Source organism: Xyrauchen texanus, chromosome 18 (genome assembly GCF_025860055.1).
Source record: "Xyrauchen texanus isolate HMW12.3.18 chromosome 18, RBS_HiC_50CHRs, whole genome shotgun sequence".
Taxonomy (NCBI): Eukaryota; Metazoa; Chordata; class Actinopteri; order Cypriniformes; family Catostomidae; genus Xyrauchen; species Xyrauchen texanus.
The window spans coordinates 20,313,135-20,339,409 of NC_068293.1; the positions used below are offsets into that span (position 1 = coordinate 20,313,135).

The 26,275-nt window shown below is 44.3% G+C and overlaps 3 protein-coding genes across 3 annotated transcripts; all 3 read right to left on the reverse strand.

Moving 5' to 3' along the window:
- Nucleotides 1–2,582: 2,582 nt before the first annotated feature.
- Nucleotides 2,583–3,647, reverse strand: LOC127658706 (gamma-crystallin M2-like). Its single transcript, XM_052148141.1, has 3 exons — nucleotides 3,585–3,647; nucleotides 3,145–3,387; nucleotides 2,583–2,882 (listed from the first exon to the last, which is right to left on the reverse strand). The coding sequence occupies exons 1-3, from the start codon at nucleotides 3,594–3,596 to the stop codon at nucleotides 2,610–2,612; spliced, it is 528 nt and encodes a 175-aa protein (XP_052004101.1). The 5' UTR covers nucleotides 3,597–3,647; the 3' UTR covers nucleotides 2,583–2,609.
- A 7,526-nt stretch (nucleotides 3,648–11,173) lies between these two features.
- LOC127658705 (gamma-crystallin M2-like) lies at nucleotides 11,174–12,247 on the reverse strand. Its single transcript, XM_052148140.1, has 3 exons — nucleotides 12,188–12,247; nucleotides 11,738–11,980; nucleotides 11,174–11,476 (listed from the first exon to the last, which is right to left on the reverse strand). The coding sequence occupies exons 1-3, from the start codon at nucleotides 12,197–12,199 to the stop codon at nucleotides 11,204–11,206; spliced, it is 528 nt and encodes a 175-aa protein (XP_052004100.1). The 5' UTR covers nucleotides 12,200–12,247; the 3' UTR covers nucleotides 11,174–11,203.
- A 12,685-nt stretch (nucleotides 12,248–24,932) lies between these two features.
- On the reverse strand, nucleotides 24,933–25,966 carry LOC127658895 (gamma-crystallin M2-like). The gene is made up of 3 exons (XM_052148446.1): nucleotides 25,908–25,966; nucleotides 25,511–25,753; nucleotides 24,933–25,231 (listed from the first exon to the last, which is right to left on the reverse strand). The coding sequence occupies exons 1-3, from the start codon at nucleotides 25,914–25,916 to the stop codon at nucleotides 24,962–24,964; spliced, it is 522 nt and encodes a 173-aa protein (XP_052004406.1). The 5' UTR covers nucleotides 25,917–25,966; the 3' UTR covers nucleotides 24,933–24,961.
- Nucleotides 25,967–26,275: the final 309 nt, after the last annotated feature.

Here is a 26,275-nt window from a genome sequence, read left to right on the forward strand (position 1 = left end):
CCTGTGTGAGGAGGCGTATCAGTTCCCCTTCGACTCCGGCGCGGGTCCTGCTGGATTCCTGGGCCGTTGAGGAGGCTTGTGACCACTCCTCGCTGTCCGAAGCCATGATGGAACAGCAGCCTTTGTCTTCCGCCTCGCTCTCCGAGGTGGCAGCAGTGCGGCCGCTCGGCGGCAACCGCGCGTCCTGGGGGGGCGGGGAGGGTGAACGCGATGCTCGAGGGAGGGGATCCGGCGAGACAGTCACTTCTAAAACCGGTTCCGGCAGCCTTTGGGAGCGGCGCTTCTTCGGCGCGAGAAACAGAAGGCGCGCGGCAGCTCGGTTTTGCATACTTCGAGTCGAGCCCGCAGGGTCGACATCGGAAGCTCCTCGCAGAGGTCGCATCCGCCGTCAGCGAGGGCGAGCTCTGCATGCCCCAGTCCCAGGCAGAGAGCGCAGATGATGTGTTGGTCTCCGGCGCTGAGAGGAGCGCCGCATGAGCTGCAGGAAGTGCGAGGCATCTTTAAAAAGACGCTCGATACTCTTTTGTGAAGTTCGCTGAGGAACTTAGCTTGCTCTAAAAAAGGATACGTCGCCGGATGGCGTAGCTCGCAGGATGGCTGAAGGTGGCGAAGACGGCCGGCTTCTTCGAGCACTGTCCACGCTTGCTAGATGCCCCTCGAACGGCGACGCGGCTTCCAGTTCAGAGATGCGAAGAGCTTCGCTGAAGAGATGAAAATCAGGGTTCCAGCCTACTGAACTACGCTTATATGCACTCTAGTCACGCCCTTTTGGTGGGCTTTGATGCAGTGAGCGCCGGACGCCTCTCATTGGATGCGAGTTCGCCCAAGCTCGTCTATAGGCTGCAGCAGTTGCCGCAGAGCAACCAATGAGCTCGCTAGCTAGCCCGCTCAAGGTCTGCAGCTGCCGCACTGCGTTGACAATGGATACAAAATTAAGGATAATTTTTGGCTTCAATATCTCAGAAAAGATGAATCTTTCCCGTAGCGTAAGCTAGCTTAAGCAATACGAGAGAACCTCTCGTAAGAGAACATTTGTTCACAAAAAGTATGCTTAATTAAATCTATTATTTTTAAGGGACCTAATATGGAAATCTGCCCTTGCAATCTCCAGAAAATGATAGGAAATAAACATATCTATGCAGTAATCACAAACGACTGTTTTGTTTTGTGACAGCACTGAGAAATGTAACAGCTGACAAGGGACAATGCCATTTATGCGCCGCTTCCAAAGCGGACGGACAACAATTTATACATGAATAAGGAAACTGAGAAACTTAAATAGTAATTAAAATGAAAATAAAAACAGAATAAAGTTCACATTTCTTTTACGAGGTTAAATAGCCCAAATGTTGGTTCTGACACTTCTGAACTCTACCAAAATCTACGCCTTTGATTATGACTTTAATTTCTTGACTGTGTTGAGAGAATGTGGTCATGCAAACAACAGAAAATGTTTTGTCTTTCCTGATGGATGAAAAATTTCATTATGATCTCATGGGAAGTCGACATGTTCCTGTATTGAATATTCCAGTACCCTACATCAACCCCATTCTAACAAACAACATCTCCCATCAGACATTTATGCATCATAATGCAGTTACCTTCGAAAGCTCGTCCGTGTTTAAACCAGGAAGTACCTACAATTGCATAATAAGTGATTAATTTGATTAGGAGATTCAGTTTTTTCCCGTCTAATATTATATTGGACTCCACTGACTGCTATGGTACATTCAAGTCATTGAGAGCACATGAACGCTGCCACAAAGTCATAATTACGAGGGGGAAACTTCACAAAGTTGGGGGTGCGTTGATTTCAGAATCATAGCGAAAGCAAATTGTTATTGGTAATAACTTCATTTTGCTTGTGAGTTTTGAATGTGTAGTTTAGGTTGTATGCAACAAACAGACAGATAAAGCAATAGTTACACATTTATTGTGCAGCTCTCTCTTAAAGTTGTTGCATTGGTGCTAAAAAAGCTTCCTGCCATTGCCAGGATGAGAAAAAGTGAAAAAGAAATATGAAATTTTAAAAAGGGGGTGTGTTCTTTCCAACTAAAATCATTTGAACATGCATCGCATTGAATTTACAATCTCCGACCTCTGAAGTACAAACTTCCCAGGAGGATTTGGCTTTGGGGGTAGGGTTCATGAAATATGCAGTCCTCTTCACTGTATTACATCATTTGCAACTAAATACAACTGTGATAAATAATATCTAATATCCAGTTTTCAACATAGAAAGCCCTCATCTCATTTGCTGCGGTTCTATGAATGTTAATATGACCATTTTGACATAGGTGAAGTCCATTTTCATGACTAACACTTAAGGAAAGCAAAAGACTGGCCTTGCTCTCCAGGCCTAGAATATGTCATCCTGTGTGAATCCTTCAGGTGTTATAGCACTCTACTATGAATATACTGTAAAACTTTTTAGCCTTCAGCTTTGGTTTTGTTGTGTTGCGTTTTGATGTGTTTCCTTTGTCATGCTTTGCTTTTTAACTCATGTGTGCTTTTTGTGCATTACTCATGCAAATATTAGTGGCAATACAAATATTCAGGAGACAATGTTTAGTTGTGTAGAGTAATGATTTTATTAAAACAATATTGCACTAGTACCAAGAATCCATGATACGCCTCATGCTCATGAATCTAATGCCACCCATATTGCTGAAGCTTCTGTACTCTCCAGGCCTGAAGTAGTGCATCCTGCCTCTGTAGTTGGGCTGCTCATACATGAGCCAGTGACCATCCATCACATGGCAGGAATTGCAGTGAGACATGCGGTAGCGGTCCATGATGTTGTCACAGTCATCCATCAGCTCGTACATCTGGCCCATGAAGTTATCTCTCTCATAGATCCTCATTCTGTAGGATCCCCTGTGCTGTTTTGGAAAAGAAGCTCATTATATATGAGTATCATAAAAAAAAACATAAATCTAAAACAATCTAGTTTTGCCTTTAACCTATTACTACGAAAGGATACTCTGTGATTTTTAAGCCATGGTAGGACTTCTTTTTTAAGCAAAGGACTTCTCTTTTCTAAAATCAGAACCAGCTTCCTGCTTGAAGTTTCAAAATTATTATGAATTGAACATTCTTTTGAGTTTAATTGATGTATTACAAATATATGTTCATGGAGCTCACCATGGAGATCATACGACAGGACCTGATGCAGTCACTCATTCCAAACATAGACATGTAATCAGCATATTCGCCCCTCTTAAAGAAATACTGGTTTCCCATGTAGTTGGGACGATCATACATCATGAAGCATCCACTCTCCACTCTGCAAGAGTGGCAGCGGCTCAGGTAGGAGGACATGTCAGCACAGTCGCTCATGCAATCATAAGAGCGACCCTGGAAGTTCCTGTCCTCGTAGAAGGTGACCTAGGAAAACACAGTATGGTACATTTTGACTGGATTACTAGTTATCATCAGTGAGAAGAGCAGCACAATATGAAACATTACTGAAATAAATATCCAATTATCCAAAAAGGTAAGAAAATTAAATGTTGATCTTTTAGTGATTTAAAGTGAAACATACAAATCATTTGAGTGAAAATGGTAGCTTGAACCAAGTTTACCTTGCCCATCATGGTTGCGCTAACTGATCCTCAGTAGTTCCACACAGGAGAAGCTGAAGCTGATTCTGCTTGTTGACTGACGCTGTCACTCGTACCTTTATAGTAGAACAAGACTAAAGACTAAACAGCCTCTATTGTTAGTCAATTCCTGACTGTGCAGGTTGGAATGGAAACCATTATAGCTAAAGCTTGGTATACGTCATAGTACTCAAATTTTTTACTCTAATATTTATGTTAAGTTTATTTGTTATAATGAAAGTTATTTATACAATTTTCTTCTTCTTTCACACAAAAATTCATCTTTATCATTTGACATATACTTATGATAAATACAATTGGGGAGGGGGTGTGGTGAGTTGTGGGAGTTTACATATTTTAAAATTAATATTTTGTTATGTTGCAGCCTTATGCTAAAAAACTTTAAATTATAATTTTTTTCACATCAATCTACACTCCATACCCCATAATGACAAAGCAAAAACAATTTTTTTGATAACGTTGCAAATTTCTTAAAAAGAAAAAACAGAAATATCACATTGACATAAGTATTCTGACCGTTGGTGGACAGCCATTTTTAGGTCTCTCCAGAGATGTTCGATTGGATTCAAGTCCGGGCTCTGGCTGGGCCACTCAAGGACATTTACAGAGTTGTCCCTAAGCCACACTTGCGTTGTCTTGGCTCTGTGCTTAGGGTCATTGTCCTGTTGGAAGATGAACCTTCGGCCCAGTCTGAGGTCCTGAGTGCTCTGGACCAGGTTTTCATTAAAGATATCTCTGTATTTTGCTGTGTTCAGCTTTCCTTTAAACCTGACCAGTCCCTTACTGCTACTAAAAAACATTCCCACAGTATAATGCCATCACTGTGCAGGTGATGAGCGGTGCCTAGTTTCCTCCAGACACAACGCTTGGAATTGAGGCCAAACAGTTCAATCTTCATTTTATTGGACCAGAGAATCTTGTTTCTCACAGTCTTAGAGTCCTTTAGTTGCTTTTTTGCAAATTCCAAGTGGGCTTTCATGTGTCTTGAACTGAGGAGAGGCTTCTGTCTGGCCACTCTGCCATAATGCTTAGATCAGTGGAGTGTTGCAGTGATGGTTGTCCTTCTGCAAGTTTTTCCCATCTCCACACATGATCTCTGGAGCTCAACCAGAGTGACAATCAGGTTCTTGGTCACATCTCTTACCAAGGCCCTTCTCCCCCGATTGCTCAGTTTGGCCGGTTGGCTCTAGGAAGAGTCCTAGTTGTTCCAAAATTATTCCATTTAAGAATTATGGAGGACACTGTGCTCTTGGAAACCTTCAAATGCATCAGAAATTTTTTATAGCCTTCCCCAGATCTCTGCAACGACACAGTCCTGTCTCTGACCTCTGCAGGAAGTTCCTTTGACCTCATGGCTTGGTTTTTGCTCTGATGTACATTTTCAGCTGTGAGACCTTATATAGACAGGTGTGTGCCTTTCCAAATCATGTCCAATCAATTTAATTTTCCACAGGTGGACTCCAATCAAAGTGTAGAAACATCTCAAAGATGATCCAGAGAAATGGGATGCACCTGAGCTAAATTGAGAAAAACACTAAGCAAGTGTCATAGCAAAGGGTCTGGATACTTATGTCAATGAGATATTTCAGTTTTTTTCTTTTTAATAAATTAGCAAATTTATCAAAAATCTGTTTTTTGCTTTGTCATTATGGGGTATGGCGTGTAGATTGATTTGAAAAAAATAATAACAAAGCATTTTAGCATAAGGCTGCAATATAACAAAATGTGAAAAAATTAAGGGGTCTGAATACTTTATGAATGCACTGTGTATATATATATTGACCTATTTCAATGACGTCACATTTTCCTCATAGCCACCATATTTGTGACGATCAGCGGGAGAATACAATTAAATGAATGGAAAAACACCTGTGAAGCGATATCAAGAAAAACATCAAATATTTGCTTTTGATCCATGGCAAGTCCCAGGAAACGTACACAGAGGTCTGCAGACAGCACAAATATAGCCAAATTGAACTTTCGCAGATATTTAATTACATTTTATTCATGATTTATCTCTGTACGCAGCGAGTCTGATGTGTGGCCTGCGAGTACACATGCCCACCGGTACATCACCGTAAAAATCTCTCATTCAGGTGTTCCAAATGTTTCAGGTATGATGATTTAGTCACAATATTACAAAACGTTTGTGGTAATCCTGTCTGTACGAATGTAAGAACTACTTTTTAACTCCTGAAGAAGGCTTTTGTCGCATCCCCACATTGAAGGTACATTGAAGGTATATGGAATTTTGGTCACAAACATGGCGGCGCACATGACTGAAACAGTTCAATATACACTCACCAGCCACTTTATTAGTTACACTTGTACATCTACTTATTCATGCAATTATCTAATCAGCCAATCATGTGGCTGCAGTGTAATGTATACAATTAGATATGGGCCAGGAGCTTCAGTTAACATCACATTAACCATCAGAATGGGGTCAAATGTGATCTCAGTGATTTCGACCATGGCATGATTGTTGGTGCCAGATGGGCTAGTTTGAGTATTTCTACTGATCTCCTGGGAGATTTACACACAACAGACAAGAGTGTATAGAAAATGGTGCGAAAAACAAAAAACATCCAGAGAGCTGCAGTTCTGTGGATAAAAATGCCTTGTTGATGACAGAGGTCAACGGAGAATGGCCAGACTGGTTCGAGCTGACAGAAAGGCTACGGTAACTCAGATAACCCCTCTGTACAATTGTTGTGAGCAGAATAGCATCTCAGAATGCACAACATGTCGAACCTTGAGTGAAGTCCCTGGTTTCCCATGTAGGGTTTAAGTGAAGTTGGGTTTTAACTTGTACTGTTGCTTATCTTTAAACAGTAAGTAAACCTACTTCATATGTGAGGGTAGCACCTGTTTACAAGTGTAAAATTATTATTTTCAAGGATCAGAATTTTTGTCTTTTTAAACACATCAATAAATCAATGCAGTTGAATTAACTTTGGAAAGCCAAAACTATCTATGTGAAACTCCCCCAAATCAACATGAAGCTCCCCAAAAATGTTGTAAATAAAGCAAACAAAGAAAGCATGTCTGTTGAAATCAAGTAATTCATAATTTTATTCTTTATTTATGAAAATGAAAAAAGGTCTGCACTCTAAAAATACTTTTATTTAGCTCAAACAGGAGATGAAAATTGTAAAAAGGTTTTGGCTGTCTGCCTTAGTCAGTGTAACAATTAACTTGTTCCCTTTACAAAAAGCTTCACTAGGATGTTGCGCTGAGTATTAGTGGCAGAGCGGGGTGGGTGCAAGCACTGCGATCTGCTTTCGGGCAAAGTGCTTTGCTTCCGGGAGCCAGCACCCACTCTTCGTTCGTGGGGTTCTCGCATGAATTTGGCGGAGGAGCAAGAGACGGGTTCGTCCCTTTCTCTTGCTCTCTCCCCAGACCCAGCTGGTCCTTCCCATGATCTCGAAGTGCATTCCGGCACCTCTTCGGTTCATAAGGGGGACCTCGAATCTCTACCCGTCTCCGAGCTTTCCGTCCACGATAAAAAATCAGCGGAGGAATTGCTCGATGTGGTTACTCGCGTGGTGGCCAGACTCCAGTTGGACTGGCCATGCCAAAAAGAGACCCCCAAACCCTCCAAGTTGGGGGATATATTTTTATCTAGTGGCCGGGGGAAGGGAACACCTCATCAGTCCCTTCCTTTCTTTGATAACCTCCATGAAGAGCTTTCTCGCTCATGGAAGAACCCCTATTCTTCCCGTGTTCAAGTCTCGGGTGGTAGAGGCTCCCATCAAAAGTTGGGTGTTTTCGCTGCTCCCTTCATTTATTAAGGACACGGAACACTCGACACCCCCTCAACAGGAAGTGTTAAAAAATGAATACCCATCTCAGAGAACCTGGCAGCGTAGAAACTTCTGCCAGATATATATATTTTTGTGTGGGTCCTAAGGACAGTAGGAAAGGGCGACAGAATTTAATTCACTCGTCGCCTTCCGCGTTTCAACGGCATGGTTCCCACTACCGTAAACCGGATCTGTCATGTCTACTGTTAAAAGCAACAAAAAAAAACACAAAAACTGCCCAGTCGGGGTGTTCAAGTCCTAGATGCTGCCTATCAAGACGATCGTGTCACAAGCCCAACGTCCCGTTTGGCTGGTCACCATCGATCTTATAACGCACTTCTTTACTTCTTTATTTAGAAGTTCTGCCGCAACACAGGAAGTTCCTGAGGTTCGCTTTTGGGGGCGAAGCCTTCCTGTATCGGGTTCTTCCATTCGGCCTAGCCCTCTTAACTCGCACATTCACAAATGCATGATACAGCGCTGGCTCCTTTGCGACTCCGAGGCATCTGCATTTTGAATGATATAGACGACTGGCTGATCATAGCGCAGTTCCAGCGACTGGCAGTTCAGCACAGGGATACCATCTTAGCTCATCTGGTTTCTCTGGGGTTGAGGCTCAACGGCAAGAAAATTATCCTCTCTCCCACTCAGAACGTGGTTTGTCGGGTATGGATTCTGATCGCAATGCGGGCACCACTCTCTCCTGCTAGAATCGAGTCCATTCAGAATACCCTGAGGAGAATCAGGCTAGGTCAAGGTTGTACTAGGTCTCAGGGCGACTGCGTCCTCGGTCAACCCTCTGGACCTTCTGCACATGAGACCGTTTTTTTGTTGTGGCTCAAAGCCAGGGGTTTTCTTCCAAGGGCCAAATCCCCTAGGCTGATAAGGGTATGCGCTGCGGGCTTCGTTCCCTTTCTATGTGGTTCAGACCCCGGTTTCTTACCTTGGGTCCCACTCTAGGTGCGTCTCGTTGTCGCAGGCTGCTAATGACAGATGTCTCCCTGACGGGCTGGGTAGCAGCCTTAAGTGGTCGTCCAGCTTCAGGGGAATAGGGGGGTCATCAGCTCGGTTGTAACAAAACTGTCTCGAGCTGATGGCTGTATTTCTGGCCCTGAAATACTTACTCCTGAGCTGCCATGTCTTGGTGCAGGTGGGAAATACAGCAGTAGCCTCTTACATAAACTATCAGGGAGATCCATGTTCATGTCAGCTGAATCTCTGGCACGTCAGATTCTCCTTGGGGCCTAGGGCAGCTCCAGTCACTCAGGGCAGTTTATATCCCTGGTTGCCCATATGTGGGAGCAGCTTTACTGTCCAGACAGAAAATACAGACGGGGAGTGGAAACTCCACCCTGAGGTAGTGGAACAAATCTGGGTGAGATTTTTCAGGGCAGAAGAGGACCTCTTCACCTCTATGAACAGCGCAATGTCTCCTCTACTTCTCCCTGAATCACCCAGCCCCCTTGGGTCTGGACATAATGACACATAAATGACCTGGAATGCGTCTGTATGCATTTTTCCCCCGGTTTCTCTGCTCCCGGGAGTCTTGGCCAAGGTTTGCCAGCAAGGGTCTTGCCTCCTACTGAAAGCACCATGCTGGCCGAACAGGGTATGGTTCTCAGAGCTAAATTCTCCCCTCGACGGCTCGCCTCTGGCGATTCCAAACAGGAAGGACCTTTTTCATGCTTGGCCCCTGTTGGGTACCAACTGAGGTTCACAGGGCTTTCTCCTGAGGTTATCAAGGACAGTTTAAGTGCTAGGACTCCCTCCACTTGGAACTGATCTGGGTAGATTTTACAGGGCAGAAGAGGACCTCTTCGCCTCTGTGAACAGCGCAATGTCTCCTCTACTTCTCCCCGAGTCACTCAGTCTCTAATTACCTGGGTGCCTACAGGCTCTGTCTCTTTTGCCAAAGCATTTTTGCACCCTCACCCTGACTACCTGCTTAAGGTGCCTTTCGTGAACCTATGTCCGGTCACTCTCTAAGCCTTCTGCTCCCTGCCATTTGTAACGCTGGAGCAGCAAAGACTTCACAGACTTTGTCCGGTCTGTACCCTTCAGACTTATGTCCACAGCATTTGCCAGTGGCGTAAAGTCAGGGCAGCAATTCTTCCCTTGGGAGCCGTAGCCAGGTGGCGGTCACCTCCTGGCACACTATGTCACTTTGGGTGAGGGACGCTACTGCCCTGGCCTACAAGGCGTGCGGTCAAGCTTCACCAGTAGTTATTAGGGCTCACTCTTCCAGAGGGCTCGCCTCCTCTAAAGCCTTGGCTAGAGGTTTCCCTCTGCAGCAAGTTTGTGATGCGGCAGGTTATCCCCTCCACACACATTCATTAGATTTTTATTTTGGATGTATTCGCCACTCCGGATTCTTATGTCCTTGAGTCGACAACTCAAGCTCTTGTCTGAGGCCTCTCATGCTATTGTGAACACACTACACAACCGTAAGGGGTCCGGACAGCCACAGTACGGCGGCGTGGGTATTCTCGTACCCATAGCGCTTTGCTCAGCGCAGCATCCTAGTGAAGCTTTTTGTAAAGGGAACGTCTCGGGCTACGTATGTAACCCTTTTTCCCTGAAAAAAGCGGAACGAGATGCTGCGCTTCTTTGCCGCACTGGGATGCCCCAGGACTGCTCTTCAAAAAGAGCAGTCCTCACGCACAACATCTGATCTGACTAGCATATTCGCCAAATTTTGAAATCTTTTGTAAGTTAACATCGGCGGATATTTGAAAACGTATTTATGAAGAATCTGAAGCTAAAATAAACCAATATTGGTTAACAATTGATTTGATCTGATAACTATTTTTCATATAGGTGAGAATATAATTGTGGCAGGGCAGAGGGCGGGGCCAGGTCGTGATTATACGCACCCCGTCCCTTATCAGGCTAATCAAGCCTCCGAGAGGGATAAAGGCCGACTGCGGAGGATTGTGCGGGAGAGAGAGATAGTTTACGGACATGTCCGTCGTGTGTGTGTTTGTCTTTTGGTTTAAGTTTATTATTAAACTATTATTTATATTGAAAAGCCGGTTCTTGCCTCCTCCTTTCCACTGACTTCTTTACACTGGTGCCGAAATCCAGGAAGGAGGAGGGATACGCCGTAGTAGAGTTCTCGCTCTTTCTTAATGTTGTTGCATTGGTGCTAAAAAGCTTCCTGCCATTGCCAGGATGAGAAAAAGTGAAAAAGAAATATGAAATTTAAAAAAGGGGGTGTGTTCTTTCCAACTAAAATCACTTGAACATGCATCACATTGAATTTACAATCTCCAACCTCTTAAGTACAAACTTCCCAGAAGGATTTGGCTTTGGGGGTAGGGTTCATAAAATATGCAGTCCTCTTCACTGTATTACATCATTTGCAACTAAATACAACTGTAATAAATAATATCTAATATCCAGTTTTCATCATAGAAAGAAAGCCCTCATCTCATTTGCTGCGGTTCTATGAATGTTAATATCACAATTTTGACATAGGTGAAGTCCATTTTCATGACTAGCACTTAAGGAAAGCAAAAGACTGGCCTTGCTCTCCAGGCCTAGAATATGTCATCCTGTGTGAATCCTTCAGGTGTTATAGCACTCTACTATGAATATACTGTAAAACTTTTTAGCCTTCAGCTTTGGTTTTGTTGTGTTTCCTTTGTCATGCTTTGCTTTTTAACTCATGTGTGCTTTTTGTGTATTACTCATGCAAATATTAGTGGCAATACAAATATTCAGGAGACAATGTTTAGTTGTGTAGAGTAATGATTTTATTAAAACAATATTGCACTAGTACCAAGAATCCATGATACGCCTCATGCTCATGAATCTCATGCCACCCATATTGCTGAAGCTTCTGTACTCTCCAGGCCTGAAGTAGTGCATCCTGCCTCTGTAGTTGGGCTGCTCATACATGAGCCAGTTACCATCCATCACATGACAAGAATTGCAGTGAGACATGCGGTAGCGGTCCATGATGTTGTCACAGTCATCCATCAGCTCGTACATCTGGCCCATGAAGTTATCTCTCTCATAGATCCTCATTCTGTAGGATCCCCTGTGCTGTTTTGGAAAAGAAGCTCATTATATATGAGTATCATAAAAAAAACATAAATCTAAAACAATCTAGTTTTGCCTTTAACCTATCACTACGAAAGGATACTCTGTGATTTTTAAGCCATGGTAGGACTTCTTTTTTAAGCAAAGGACTTCTCTTTTCTAAAATCAGAACCAGCTTCCTGCTTGAAGTTTCAAAATTATTATGAATTGAACATTCTTTTGAGTTTAAGTGATGTATTACAAATATATGTTCACGGAGCTCACCATGGAGATCATACGACAGGACCTGATGCAGTCACTCATTCCAAACATAGACATGTAATCAGCATATTCGCCCCTCTTAAAGAAATACTGGTTTCCCATGTAGTTGGGACGATCATACATCATGAAGCATCCACTCTCCACTCTGCAAGAGTGGCAGCGGCTCAGGTAGGAGGACATGTCAGCACAGTCGCTCATGCAATCATAAGAGCGACCCTGGAAGTTCCTGTCCTCGTAGAAGGTGACCTAGGAAAACACAGTACGGTACATTTTGACTGGATTACTAGTTATCATCAGTGAGAAGAGCAGCACAATATGAAACATTACCGAAAGAAATATCCAATTATCCAAAAAGGTAAGAAAATTAAATGTTGATCTTTTAGTGATTTAAAGTGAAACATACAAATCATTTGTGTGAAATTGTGTGGAAATGGTAGCTTGAACCAAGTTTACCTTGCCCATCATGTTTGCGCTAACTGATCCTCAGTAGTTCCACACAAGAGAAGTTGAAGCTGATTCTGCTTGTTGACTGATGCTGTCACTCGTACCTTTATAGTAGAACAAGACTAAAGACTAAACAGCCTCTATTGTTAGTCAATTCCTGACTGTGCAGGTTGGAATGGAAACCATTATAGCTAAAGCTTGGTATAGGTCATAGTACTCACATTTTTTACTCTAATATTTATGTTAAGTTTATTTGTTAAAATGAAAGTTAATTATACAATTTCCTTCTTCTTTCACACAAAAAGTAATCTTGATCATTTGACATATACTTATGATAAATAAAATTAATTAAGTTGCTCCAACATCAGAAAATGTATTAAATAAACCTTAGTAAATTGAGTTTGATGAACTTAATAAAGTTGAGTTAAAACTAATCCAACTAAATTATGTTGATTCAGTGAAACTGACTTAATCTTCATGAAAGAGATTGCATTACTTTTCAACAATTCAATTAAGTAAGGGTAATGACTTAATTTTTTTGTGTACAAGAAGACATAACCAAGGATGGTATTTCACCAAGCTAAATATTTTCCACAGTTTCAAATCTTAACTAGACTTGCCAAATAATTTGCTACAGCACATGAAGGTCAACTACCAAAAATACTGGCCACCAGGTGTCTGGATAGCTCTGTGAGTAAAGATGCTGACTACCACCCCTGGAGTCACGAGTTCGAATACAGGGCGTACTGAGTGGGGTAACCTCCTCGTGGTCGCTATAATGTGGTTAAGGGTGGTGAGTTTTGTGAGTTTACATATTTTAAAATTCATATTTTGTTATGTTGCAGCCTTATGCTAAAAAACTTTAAATTCTAATTTTTTTTCACATCAATCTACACTCCATACCCCATAATGACAAAGCAAAAACAATTTTATTGATAACGTTACAAATTTCTTAAAAAGAAAAAAAAACAGAAATATCACATTGACATAAGTATTCTGACCGTTGGTGGACAGCCATTTTCAGGTCTCTCCAGAGATGTTCGATTGGATTCAAGTCCGGGTTCTGGCTGGGCCACTCAAGGACATTTACAGAGTTGTCCCTAAGCCACACTTGCGTTGTCTTGGCTCTGTGCTTAGGGTCATTGTCCTGTTGGAAGATGATCCTTTGGCCCAGTCTGAGGTCCTGAGTGCTCTGGACCAGGTTTTCATTAAAGATATCTCTGTATTTTGCTGTGTTCAGCTTTCCTTTAACCCTGACCAGTCCCTCACTGCCACTAAAAAATATTCCCACAGTATAATGCTACCACCACTGTGCAGGTGATGAGCGGTGCCTAGTTTCCTCCAGACACAACGCTTGGAATTGAGGCCAAACAGTTCAATCTTCATTTTATTGGACCAGAGAATCTTGTTTCTCACAGTCTTAGAGTCCTTTAGTTGCTTTTTTGCAAATTCCAAGTGGGCTTTCATGTGTCTTGAACCGAGGAGAGGCTTCTGTCTGGCCACTCTGCCATAATGCTTAGATCAGTGGAGTGTTGAAGTGATTGTTGTCCTTCTGCAAGTTTTTCCCATCTCCACACATGATCTCTGGAGCTCATCCAGAGTGGCAATCAGGTTCTTGGTCACATCTCTTATCAAGGCCCTTCTCCCCCGATTGCTCAGTTTGGCCGGTCAGCTCTAGGAAGAGTCCTAGTTATTCCAAAATTATTCCATTTAAGAATTATGGAGGACACTGTGCTCTTGGAAACCTTCAAATGCTGCCGGAGTTTTTTATAGCCTTCCCCAGATCTCTGCATCGACACAATCCTGTCTCTGATCTCTGCAGGAAGTTCCTTTGACCTCATGGCTTGGTTTTTGCTCTAATGTACATTTTCAGCTGTGAGACCTTATATAGACAGGTGTGTGCCTTTCCAAATCATGTCCAATCAATGTAATTTTTCACAGGTGGACTCCAATCAAAGTGTAGAAACATCTCAAAGATGATCCAGAGAAATGGGATGCACCTGAGCTAAATTGAGAAAAACACTGAGCAAGTATCATAGCAAAGGGTCTGGATACTTATGTCAGTGTGATATTCAGTTTTTTCTTTTGGCTGCAATATAACAAAATGTGAACAAATTAAGGGGTCTGAATACTTTATGAATGCACTGTGTATATACATTGACCTGTTTCAATGACATCACATTTTCCTCATAGCCACCATATTTGTGACGATCAGCGGGAGGATACAATTAAATGAATGGAAAAACACCTGTGAAGCGATATCAAGAAAATCATCAAATGTTTGGTTTTGATCCATGGCAAGTCCCAGGAAATGTACATAAAGGTCTGCAGACAGCACAAATATAGCCAAATTGAACTTTCGCAGATATTTAATTACATTTTATTCATGATTTATCTCTGTATGTCTCTGAATACAGCCACAACAGTATTCAGAGACATAAATTCCTAATTCCTAATTGTTCTCTCTGGACACTTACTGAGTTTAAATGACTTCAACCTAAGTGTATGTAAACTTCTTACTTCAACTGTTTGTGTGTTTGTTTGTGTTAGTGTGTTTGTTTGTTTGTGCGTGCGAGCGCTCACGTGCGTGCATGTTTATATTAGGGCTGTCGATTTAACGCGTTATATATATATATATATATATATATATATATATATATATATATATATATATATATATATATATATCTGACACAGGTGTACATTGACGGGTCCTTAAACAAACCCTCATAATAAATCTCCAACTGATTGACAAATTCACTTGTGAAATGGATTGCTGTGAACTGTATGCCAATGATCTGTACCTGGCTGCACGTACCCTTCCCCAATGCCCCATAAGAACATCGGAATCCTTCTAGTTACCCTGGGAGGGGAACAAGGCGATGTTTGCCAACATGGGAACGGACCAGCCTGGCTGGGCCTCTTTTCTCTCTATGTTTCTCGCATAGAGCAATCACGGCCGGGGCCCTTACACACATATAGGGAAGGGGTCTTACCCAGACCCTCGTGGAGACCACACCTGCCCTTTTTCTTGGGGAGGAAAAGTGGTAGACACGTCACACGGCCGTCTTAGGGCTCCTGTGGAAAGTATGGTGCGGTGGTAGATCCAGCCTCGAAAGGGGGGAGTTGCTACAGCATGGTGACCGGGGCAGCTGTAACTGCCTAAGGGAGACACGGGGGTCCGCTCGTAAGGGGACAGAACCGTGGAATTACACACAGGGGGAGTCCGCGCAGGAGGCCTTACCTACGGAGCACCTATACCAGTACAGGGTAGCCATCAGGGTACCCCCAGTGGCCTGGGTCGGCGAGTTCCTCCGCTGAACCGCGGACCCGGAGGGCTGGGGAGGAATCGACCAGGGGCCCGACTCGGAGTGGGGCGCCCTGGGAAGAAGGCGCACTACTTTACCTTGGCGTCAGGAAAAGGGCGCTGGGTGCAAGCTATCCACCCGGCCGGTCGGTCTACGTGTTACCGAGTTCTATGGGCTCGGACCCGACAAAACACGAGACGCAACCGACTCAACGCGGAGGTTGTAAAACCTCGCGAAGGTGTTGGGTGTTGCCCAACCCGCGGCTCTACAGATGTCTGCTAGGGAGGTGCCCTTGGCCAGTGCCCACGAGGATGCAACACCCCTTGTTGAGTGAGCTCGGACCCACAAGGGTAGGGGCACGGCCTGGGTGTGATAAGCCAGTGTGATGGCGTCGACAACCCAGTGGGCGAGCCTCTGTTTGGAGACGGCATTCCCTTTCTGCCGTCCCCCAAAGCAGACAAAGAGCTGCTCAGAGCGTCTGGTGCTCTGTGTGCGGTCCAGGTAAATGCGCAGGGCGCGCACTGGACATAGCAACGAAAGGGCTGGGTCTGCCTCCTCCCGGGGCAGCGCTTACAGGTTCACTACCTGATCTCGGAAGGGTGTGGTAGGAACCTTGGGCACATAGCCCGGTTGCGGTCTTAGGATCACAGACGTATCTGCCGGACCGAACTCCAGGCAAGTGTCGCTGACAGAGAACGCTTGCAGGTCCCCGACCCTCTTGATAGATGCGAGCGCAATCAGCAGGGCTGTCTTGAGAGAGAGGGCCCTGAGTCCAATTGATTCAAGTGGCTCGAAGGGAGGTCTCTGGAGTCCTGCCAAGACTACCGAGAGATCCCAGGAGGGAACTAGGCCTGGCCGGGAGGGATTCAACCTCCGAGCCTCTCAGGAACCTGAGGATCAGGTCGTGCTTACCCAAAGACTTGCCGTCTACAGGATCGTGGTGGGCGGCAATGGCGGCAACATACACCTTGAGGGTGGACGGGGACAGCCTCCTGTCCAGCCTCTCCTGTGGGAACAGGAGCACTGACTTGATCGCGCATCTCTGCGGGTCTTCAGTTCAGGAAGAACACCAATCTGCGAACAAAGCGCCACTTTAGAGCGTAAAGGTGCCTGGTAGAGGGGCTCTGGCTTGGTTGATTGTATTCATAGCGGTCGCCGGTAAGCCGGCTAGCTCTTCCGCATCCCGTCCAGGGACCAGGCGTGGAGGTTCCAGAGGTCTGGGCGCGGGTGCCAGAGCGTGCCCGTCCCTGAGAGAGGAGGTCCTTTCTCAGGGGAATTTGCCAGGGAGGAGCTGTCGCGAGAAGTCTGAGTTCCGAGAACCAAGTCCGAGTGGGCCAGTAGGGGGCCACTGGCGTGACTTGCTCCTCGTCCTCCCTGACCTTGCACAGCACCGGTGCAAGAAGGCTCACTGGGGAAATGCGTGCTTGCGCAGCCCGAGGGCCAGCTGTGTGCCAGCGCGTCTGTCCCGAGGGAGCCTCTGTTAGAGGCGTACCAGAGCGGGCAGTGGGAGGTTTCCTGGGAGGCAAACAGGTCTACCTGGGCCTTGCCAAACCGTTCCCAAATCAGCTGGACCGACTGAGGGTGAAGCCTCCACTCCCGCCGGGCAGGCGTAGTCGTGGTAGCGGCGTCCGCTACTGACGTTGAGCTTGCCGGGGATGTGAGTGGCACGCAGCGACTTGAGTCGCTGCTGGCTCCATAGGAGGAGACGGCGGCGAGTTGTGACATGTGGCGGGAGCGTCGCCGCCTTGGCGATTTATGTACGCCACCACCGTGGTGCTGTCCGATCTCACGAGGACATGTTTGTCCCGAACTAACGGGAGGAACTTCCTGAGAGCAAGAAGGACGGTCAGCAACTCCAGGCAATTGATGTGCCAACGCAGCGGGGCCCCTTTCCAATGGCCCGCTGCTGCGTGCCCGCTGCACACGGCACCCCACCCGGAACGGGAGGTGTCGGTTGTGACCAGAACGTGTCGCGGACACCTGCTGCAGGGGCACTCCTGCCCATAAAAAGCAGAGGTCTGTCCAGGGTCGGAGTGTTTTGAGGCAGGCGGGGGTGATCCTTACCCGATGCGTGCCGTGGTGCCATGCTTGTCTCGGGACTCGAGTCTGGAGCCAGTGCTGGAGTGGTCTCATATGCATCAACCCCAGCGGCGCGACCGCCGCGGAGGACACCATATGCCCCAGGAGCCTCTGGAAAAGTTTTAGAGGGACCACTGTGCCTGGCTTGAAGGAAGCGAGGCAGTCCAGCACCGACTGAGCACACTCGCTCGTGAGACGTGCTGTCATTGAGACTGAGTCTAACTCCAACCCGAGAAAAGAGATGCTCTGAACCGGAGTGAGCTTGCTCTTTTCCCAGTTGACCTGAAGCCCCAAACGGCTGAGGTGCCGGAGCACCTGGTCTCTGTGTGTGCCTAGTAACTCTCGAGAGTGTGCTTTTTAGGATGAGCCAGTCGTCGAGGTAGTTGAGAATGCGGATGCCTTCTACTCGTAGCGGGGCAAGGGCCGCCTCTGCGACCTTCGTGAAGACGCGAGGGAACAGAGACAGGCCGAAGGGGAGGACTTTGTACTGAAACGCCTGGCCGTCGAACGCGAACCGTAAGAAGGGTCGTGTCGTGGCAGAATTGAGACGTGGAAGTACGCGTCCTTCAGGTCTACCGCTGTGAACCAATCTAGATGCTGAACACCAGCCAGAATATTCCGTGAGCATCTTGAACGGGAGTTTTAACAAGGCCCGATTGAAAACTTCGCAGGTCCAGGATTGGTCAGTAAGCCGCCGCCTTTCTTGGGTACAATGAAGTAAGGGCTGTAGAAACCCTTCCTCATTTCGGTTGGAGGGACGGGCTCTACCGCACCCTTGGCTAAGAGGGTCGCGATTTCGTCGCGCAGGGAACTGGCATGCTCGCCGTGTACTGCGGAAAGCGGACGCCCTGAAGGGGGTGGGAGCGGGCAAACTGAATTGCGTAACCGAGTCGAATGGTCGGTGCAGCCAGCGTGATGCATTGGGAAGTGAAAGCCACGCTTCCCAGCTCTGCGCTAGAGGCCAAAGGGACGAGTATTTTGGGCGTACCGGCGGGGCCTCGCAGCGGGCGGAACACGTAATGCAGCGTCGGGCGGCTTCGTTGCGGCCTGAGGCTGAGGTGCTGAGAATAGACTCAAAGCACTTACCTTGCTCCAGCGCCCGGCAGGCGGGTTCATGACTGAGGAGGAGGTCTGATGTTGGCGTCCTCTGGACTCGTCTGAACCGGCCGGCCGGGGGACAGTCGTGGGCAGGCGGAAGGCGGGATCGCCGTGTCCGGTGTACTGGGACTGTCGTAATCTGAAAGCACATTGCCGTGAGAACGGCATTTGTGGGCCAGGTGACCCAGAGGCAAAGGAAATAGCTCTTTTATTGAGAATGTGGGTACCACAGCCCCCGTCAGGGGGTGTGGCAAATGAAAAAACAAAGTATTCTCCACCCAGCCCTCCACCGGGGGACGGAACGGTCTTACCACCTCCGGAGCTAACGTCTTCGGCTCTGGGTCGACTGTCTCAGGAACGCTTGGGAGCCTTCCGGGTCCTAGAGGGGGTTCGTGAGACATGGGGCATACGCCGCCTGTGGGGTGCTCGACGCTGGGGCTGAGAGCTGGGACCGGGGGGATGCGAGGCCGCGAATGGCGCGCTGGGACCGGGGGGATGCGAGGCCGCGAACGGCACGCGAACCGTGAAGGCTGTGGGGAGGATGGAGGGTTCCAATCCAACCCCGCGCTCACGGCGGCCTGGGAAAGCATGTCAGACATCTGAGCGTCGGCCTCAGCCTGGGCCTGCTGGCCCAAAGGCGACAGTCCAGGCGAGTCCTCGGCATCAGACATCACACTCTCCGAAGCAGCGGCGAGCTCATCTGCTTCGGGCTCGGGAGGATAGACAGCCGGGCCGTGAGGCGAGCCGCTATCGCCCTTGGCGTGAAGCGGGGACCAGCGGCGTGTCGAGGAGCGGGAGGTTCGCGGGGGCTACCCGGCGAAACTGCACCCGCTGCCGCCCCCAAATCGCCCCCAGCGCCAACCGCATCGTCCTCAATCCTGTGGGAAGAAGGAGCAATGCGGGGTGCAGCTGGGGTGGCTTGCTCTCTGTTGAAAGCAAGCCGCGACCGCAACGTGGTCATGTTCTCGCAGTGAGAACATGAGCCATCCACAAACGCCGCCTCGGTGTGATCGCGGCCCAAACACACGAGACAGCGCCTGTGGCCGTCTGAAGCAGAGAGCACTCTACCGCATCCAGGAACAACACAGGGGCGGAAGGGCATCTTGAAAAAGACGCGTCCTGAAAAGGACGTTCAACGCCGCTGTGTTTTGCTCTTTTAGAGAAATTACTCTTTTAATAGGAATTTACTCTTTTACATACACAATGTGTATGTGTGTCTGCGCTGTCGAAGCTCTCAGGGGCAACAATGCACGCCGTGCAATGTGAAGGAGAAAGCCGCTGTTGTGCGCCGTCAAGATCCAACAGCATGCAGATCGTCAGAGGAAACAGGAACGTTTAAAGTGGTGTGTATTCTCGCAGCAGACTGCAAACAGACCATCGGCTCCGAAGAAATTTTCTGAATGAACTCCCGTATTTGCGTCGCTTAAATACCCGTATGTCCGGGGACGGGACATGCAAATACCGGCTGCCAACTCTCACTGGCCTTTTTTCATAGATCAGAGGTGGATATCGGCACTCAAGAGAGACCCCTAGTGTCGTTTCTCCGACACAACGTGGAGAGAGCGACAGAAGGGGAACAATACATTGTATTCTAAAGATGCTTTTTGAATGGTCTTATCAATGATTAACCCTTCTGCCACAAGAATATAATGCATTTTAATTATCTATATATAATGTTTTTATATTTAAAGATAACTATGTAAAATTATTTAATTATTATATATTTAATTATTGTTATATAAGGGGCTTTCTCAGCAAATATTTGTATATGCGATTAATCGCGATTAATTAATCGGGACACCATGTAATTAATTTGATTAAAAATTGTTATCGATTGGCAGCCCTAGTTTATATATACTAATATAAAAATGTTGCATAGTGAGGATGTCTTCAAAAATAAAACCATAAATATATTTTATTTACCAATTACAAGTCCAGTAAACATAAAAAAGCTAAATCAATATTTGGTGTGACCATCTTTGCATTTAAAACAGCCCCAATTCTCCTAGGTACACCTGATACAATTTTTCTTGGTTGTTGGCAGATCAGATGTACCAAGCATCTTCAGCAATATGGGTGGCATGGGAGAATTCACCACAGTTATTCTATCTATTTAGGCTGTCTTAATTGCTTCTGTCAGGGACGGATTACTGACCGGGCCAATGGGGCCAGCGTCCAAGGGCCCTTAAGGGCCCCCTGGTAGTTGACTGCCCGGGGGTGCCCTGGGCTTCAAGTAGTAGTTTCTAGTTTGTGATCCCCTCCCACTTGAAAACACTTTTGGCATGAACAATGAACACCCCCCACGCTCGACAACTTTTGGATGGAGGGGGCCCCAGGGCCTTTGCAAGTCATAATCCGTCCCTGGCTTCTGTTTCTTCATGTAATCCCAGACTGACTTGATGATCAGTTAGAGGCTCTGTTGGGCAATACCATCTCTTGCAGAGCACCCAGTTCTTCTATTCTAATCTTTTCTATTTGCAAAAGTAATGTTTGGGAGTCTAAAATGTATTTTTCCTATTGGCACACTAAAGCTGAATATATAAATGTCCATCTTAAAACAAATTTTATTGTGAAACATCTTAAGTGCCTGAAACTTTTGCACAGTACTGTATTGTTTTTAAATTAATAAAAACTAATTTGACATTTTCAATCAGGTTCAACCAGGCCTTGTAAATGTATAGGCCCCCAAAAAGTATTCAGAACATCTAACACTGAAAAGAAAAATTAGTAACAGAAAAATATGCATCTGAGATGGAATTTGAAATGATGTCTCAAGTTTTACATCTAAAAAAAAACAAAAAAAAAACACCAAAACATGACATATCTCTGAGCAAAAGTAAAAAAAATGGGTAACACTTTATAATAATAGTCCGTCATTAATAGGTAACTATGCAGGAATTAATGCAGGACAAATGAGTATTATCATACTAAATTGACAGTAATATACTAATACTATTAACTAATATAGAAATATGATTAACCAATCTGTTAGTAGTAGCGAACTGATGACTGAGGTAGTTCACTCTTAGGTAATCAATAATTACTGAATTATTGACACCTTTAGCCTTGATTTAGCGGCCTGTTACATTCATAAAATAATTCCCACAAAGAACCTGTGCATGATCATGTTCACAATAAAAACGTAATCATTCACATTTTAGACACATGTCATTGTTTTGATTAATAATTAATTAGTAGTTATTTTAAAACAGCCACAGTTAGTTCATAGTTCTCAATTTGGAAAATTGTATTCAGTAATTATTGATTAACAACGAGAGAACTACCTCAGTCATCAGTTCCATATTACTAACTGATTGGTTAATTGTGTTTCCATATTTGTTAATAGTAGTATCTAAAGTGTTAATGTAGTACTATTCATTAATCCTGCACTAATTCCTGCAAAGTTACCTATTAATGAATATATGGACTCTGGAACTGCCAGTCCGCTGTGAAAAAAAAGCTGATATATTTCCAGCCTTCGCAACACAGTCCAACCTCTGCATCCTTGCACTGACAGAAACATGGATACATCCCTCAGAGCAGCTGAGAGGAGATGGCGGAAATCTAAATATCCAGCATCTGGTTAAGTATCAGTCTCAGCTTGCAACTTTTTCAGATAATGTTAAATCTGCTAAAACCTATTACCAGAACAAAATCAACACCACCACAGACACTTGCAGCTTGTTTAGAACATTCAACACACTTCTCTGTCCTCCCACTCCACTGCCTGACACATCACTGACAACAGATATCTTCGCCAATTTTTTACTAATAAGGTTACAGCTCTTAAGTCTCTATGTTCTCTCCTCTGACTGACACTGAGGTCTCTAAACTCCTCCTCTCCAACCACCCCACCACATGTTCCCTTGATCCCAGTCCTACTCTCCGCCCTCTCTACTCTGGACATCACAGGAACTGTGCTTGACTGGTTTAATTTGTATCTCTCAGGTAGGCCCTTCAAGGTAGTCTGGAGAGTTTAGGTGTCCAAGTCGCATAAGCTACTTTCTGGGGTACCTCATGGCTCAGTGCTTGGGCCACTTCTCTTCTCTATATACACAACATCACTGGGACCCATCATTCAGGCACATGGTTTCTCTTACCACTGCTACACCGATTTCACACAGCTCTACTTGTCTTTCCAGCACAACAACACCACATTGACTGCTCGAATCTCTGTCTGTTTGGCCGACATCTCGGCCTGGATGAAGGAACACCACCTGCAACTTAACCCAGCCAAGACTGAACTCCTTGTGTTTCCAGCCTACCCTGTTGTTGAACACAACTTCACCATGCAACTGGGTTCAACTACAGTAATGCCTTCCAAAACAGTCATAAATCTAGGGTTAACCAACTAAATTTCTCAGATCACATCTCAAAGACCACGTGATCATGTAGATTTACACTACAATATCAGGAAGATAAGACCCTTCCTCTCTGAATATGCCACACAACTTCTTGTTCAGTCACTTGTTGTAACAAGACTGTACTACTGTGGCACTCTCATTGCAGACCTCCTGATCAAGAATGCAGCAGCACTGGCTGCCGGTTGATGCACTTATCAAATTCAAGGCTCTGATGCTGGCATACAGAAGAGTCACTCGGTCTGCTCCAGCACACCTAAAATCAATTCTGCAGAGCTATATTCCCACCAGAAGCCTGCGGTCGGCTAAGGAATTGCATCTTGTTGTACAAACAAAAAGAGGCACCAAAATACATTCCTGAACATTCGGTTTCATCGTACTACTTTGGTGGAATGACTTTCCTAACTCAATCCATGAAGATGACTTGGTTTATTTCTTCAAAAAATGGCTAAAACACATATTTTCCTTGAGCACTTAACCAGTTACAAAAAAATTACTACTAATAAATAAATCTTGTTGCACTTTAATTTGTCTTAAATACTACTATTCTGATGCTAGTGAAACTTTGTAATACAGCACTTTTCATATCACTGTCCATAATGTATTCCTCTTTTGTAATTGTCTTTGGATAAAAGTGTTTCCCAAATGAATAAATGTAAATGTAATGATGGTTCGTTATTATAGTGTTGCCAAAAAATTTAATACACTAGGGATTCAAATGGCCCATGAAGATTACATGTTCTAAATATTTATGGAGACAGAATCATTTGAGCTAATTCTGTATGACAATAAATTCTTAATTTTTGTAATATTTTATTAAAGATAGCACATTTACAATAATGTATACACATACACATAAACACACACACACTTAAATAATTGTGTTATTTGTTAGAACATTCTGAACAAATTAACACCAAACAACCACCATCCCAACACACCCACACCCGAGTACCTTTTCCAGAAGACAAAAATAAATAAAAATAACTAGAAAGAACAATAGCAAGTAGATAAAAACATAAATTCTTCAATTTGACTGAGGAGACTGAGAAACTCAAATCCATTGAAGATAAACACACACATTAAAAAAAATATTGGAATATAAATTGCACTGAGAAGTAAAGTGAAATTTGAGAAGTCAAACCCAAGGTGGGCTTCCCAGACCGAGTCTGGGTTTTTTCCTCATCTACTTTCCTGCCATTATTGTCGCATTTGACTTTCGCTCTGGGGTATTTTATAGCACTGTTCTTTTGAGCTGAAGCGTTGAAGTATTTATTTAATTTTTTCTCGTATTTTGTTAAAAATAATAATAATTAAAAAAGTTACATTTATATATTAAGATTTTTTATATTAGGAAGTGTGTGGGTTTATAGATTTGCAACAAGGAATCAGTATTTTCTGTCCCCTGTCCTGCAATAATGGAGATATAGCTACATTTTCACAATAACAAATGTGTCAGACCTTAACAAATTTCTGTTCAACTATACTATATATAACTATACTGAGCTCCATTTTACAACAAAAAAAAAATGCATGAATTGTTTAAACTTATTAGTGTCATCCATATATCATCCATAAAATGCTCATTTTGCTCATAGTTTCAAAGGTTTGAGCCCTAAACAAAACCCTATGCTTTTTTTTTTTTTTTTTACGTTTGAAGTCATAAATAAATATATATCTGTTCTTAACTGTGCATAGAATACTGAATTTCCAAAACAAGAAAACAAGTATAAAATGTGTAAATAGAAAGAATGTGAGCATTCACACTTGTCTCACAAACCTAATTACCTTTTCAAATGAACTTTTTCAAATGTATTTAATTGATGAACATTTTGGTGTGTGTTCTAGAAAGATTAATCATTTCAATATTTGCTGAGTAAATGGTTTATATACACAGAGTCAAAAATTAATAAAAATTTTATTGAAATGTTAGAACACTAATAACAGGAATCCATAATGCGCCTCATGCTCATGAATCTCATTCCCATATTGCTGAAGCTTCTGTACTCTCCAGGCCTGAAGTAGTGCATCCTGCCTCTGTAGTTGGGCTGATCATACATGAGCCAGTGACCATCCATCACGTTGCAAGACTGGCAGTTGGACATGCGGTAGCGGTCCATGATGTTGTCACAGTCATCCATCAGCTCATACATCTGACCCATGAAGTTCTCCCTCTCATAGATCCTCATTCTGTAGGATCCCTTGTGCTGTATTTGAAAATAAGTTGTGTTTAATAATTTTTTTTATTTATCTGGCAGAACCAGTTAAGTTCAAATGTAAGCATAAATCTGTCTCTCTTTGTCATATAAATCCTCATTTTATAAGATCCTCTATAGGTTGCACTTTTAGGGATGAAAATGAAAGGTAAGGAACATTTCATGACATATGTTTGCACTTTTATATTAGATCTAAACTGTTAATGTTCTGATAACATTTGCACATACATAAAATACATATTAAACACATAAAATGTTAATGGAACTCACCATAGGGATCATACGGCAGGACTTGATGCAGTCACTCATTCCAAACATAGACATGTAATCAGCATACTCGCCCCTCTTAAAGAAATACTGGTTTCCCATGTAGTTGGGACAGTCATACATCATGAAGCAGCCACTCTCTATTCTGCAAGAGTGACAGCGGCTCAGATAGGAGGACATGTCGGCACAGTCACTCATGCACTCATAAGAGCGGCCCAGGAAGTTCCTATCCTCGTAGAAGATGACCTGAATTATTTTTAGGAAGGAATAAAGGAAATCGGTGTCATTGGTGCCTCTTGTGTCATTTGACGTGTAGTTACCAGGCACTTATTTGCTACAAAATCAATCTCATATTATGTACACATTTAGGATGAGATGTTGTAACTATACTGTAACTTACTCTGCCCATGGTCACAATCGTGGTAGTGGTCCTCAGAACTGAATGGCTGCCACATGTACACTGATGCTGCCTGTTTGAAGCGCTTACTTTTATAACAAAGAATATGTGCCCTGCATTGTGTGGAAGCTCCTGATCCAGCAAAACTACAAATTTGAATGTACCATTCAGTTTCCTTTTTACACTGTACACAGAGATAATATTAGTCAGGATAATTGTCAGAACTTTTATCATTTTAAGATGACAAATTGCATAATCCTAAAATATAATATTATATTTAGCAAAGATAAGTACTAACATCCATGGGAGTAGAATATGCGGTGGATGCGAGGGACAACCCCCCTCAATTTTTCACAGGGCAAATGCGTTTA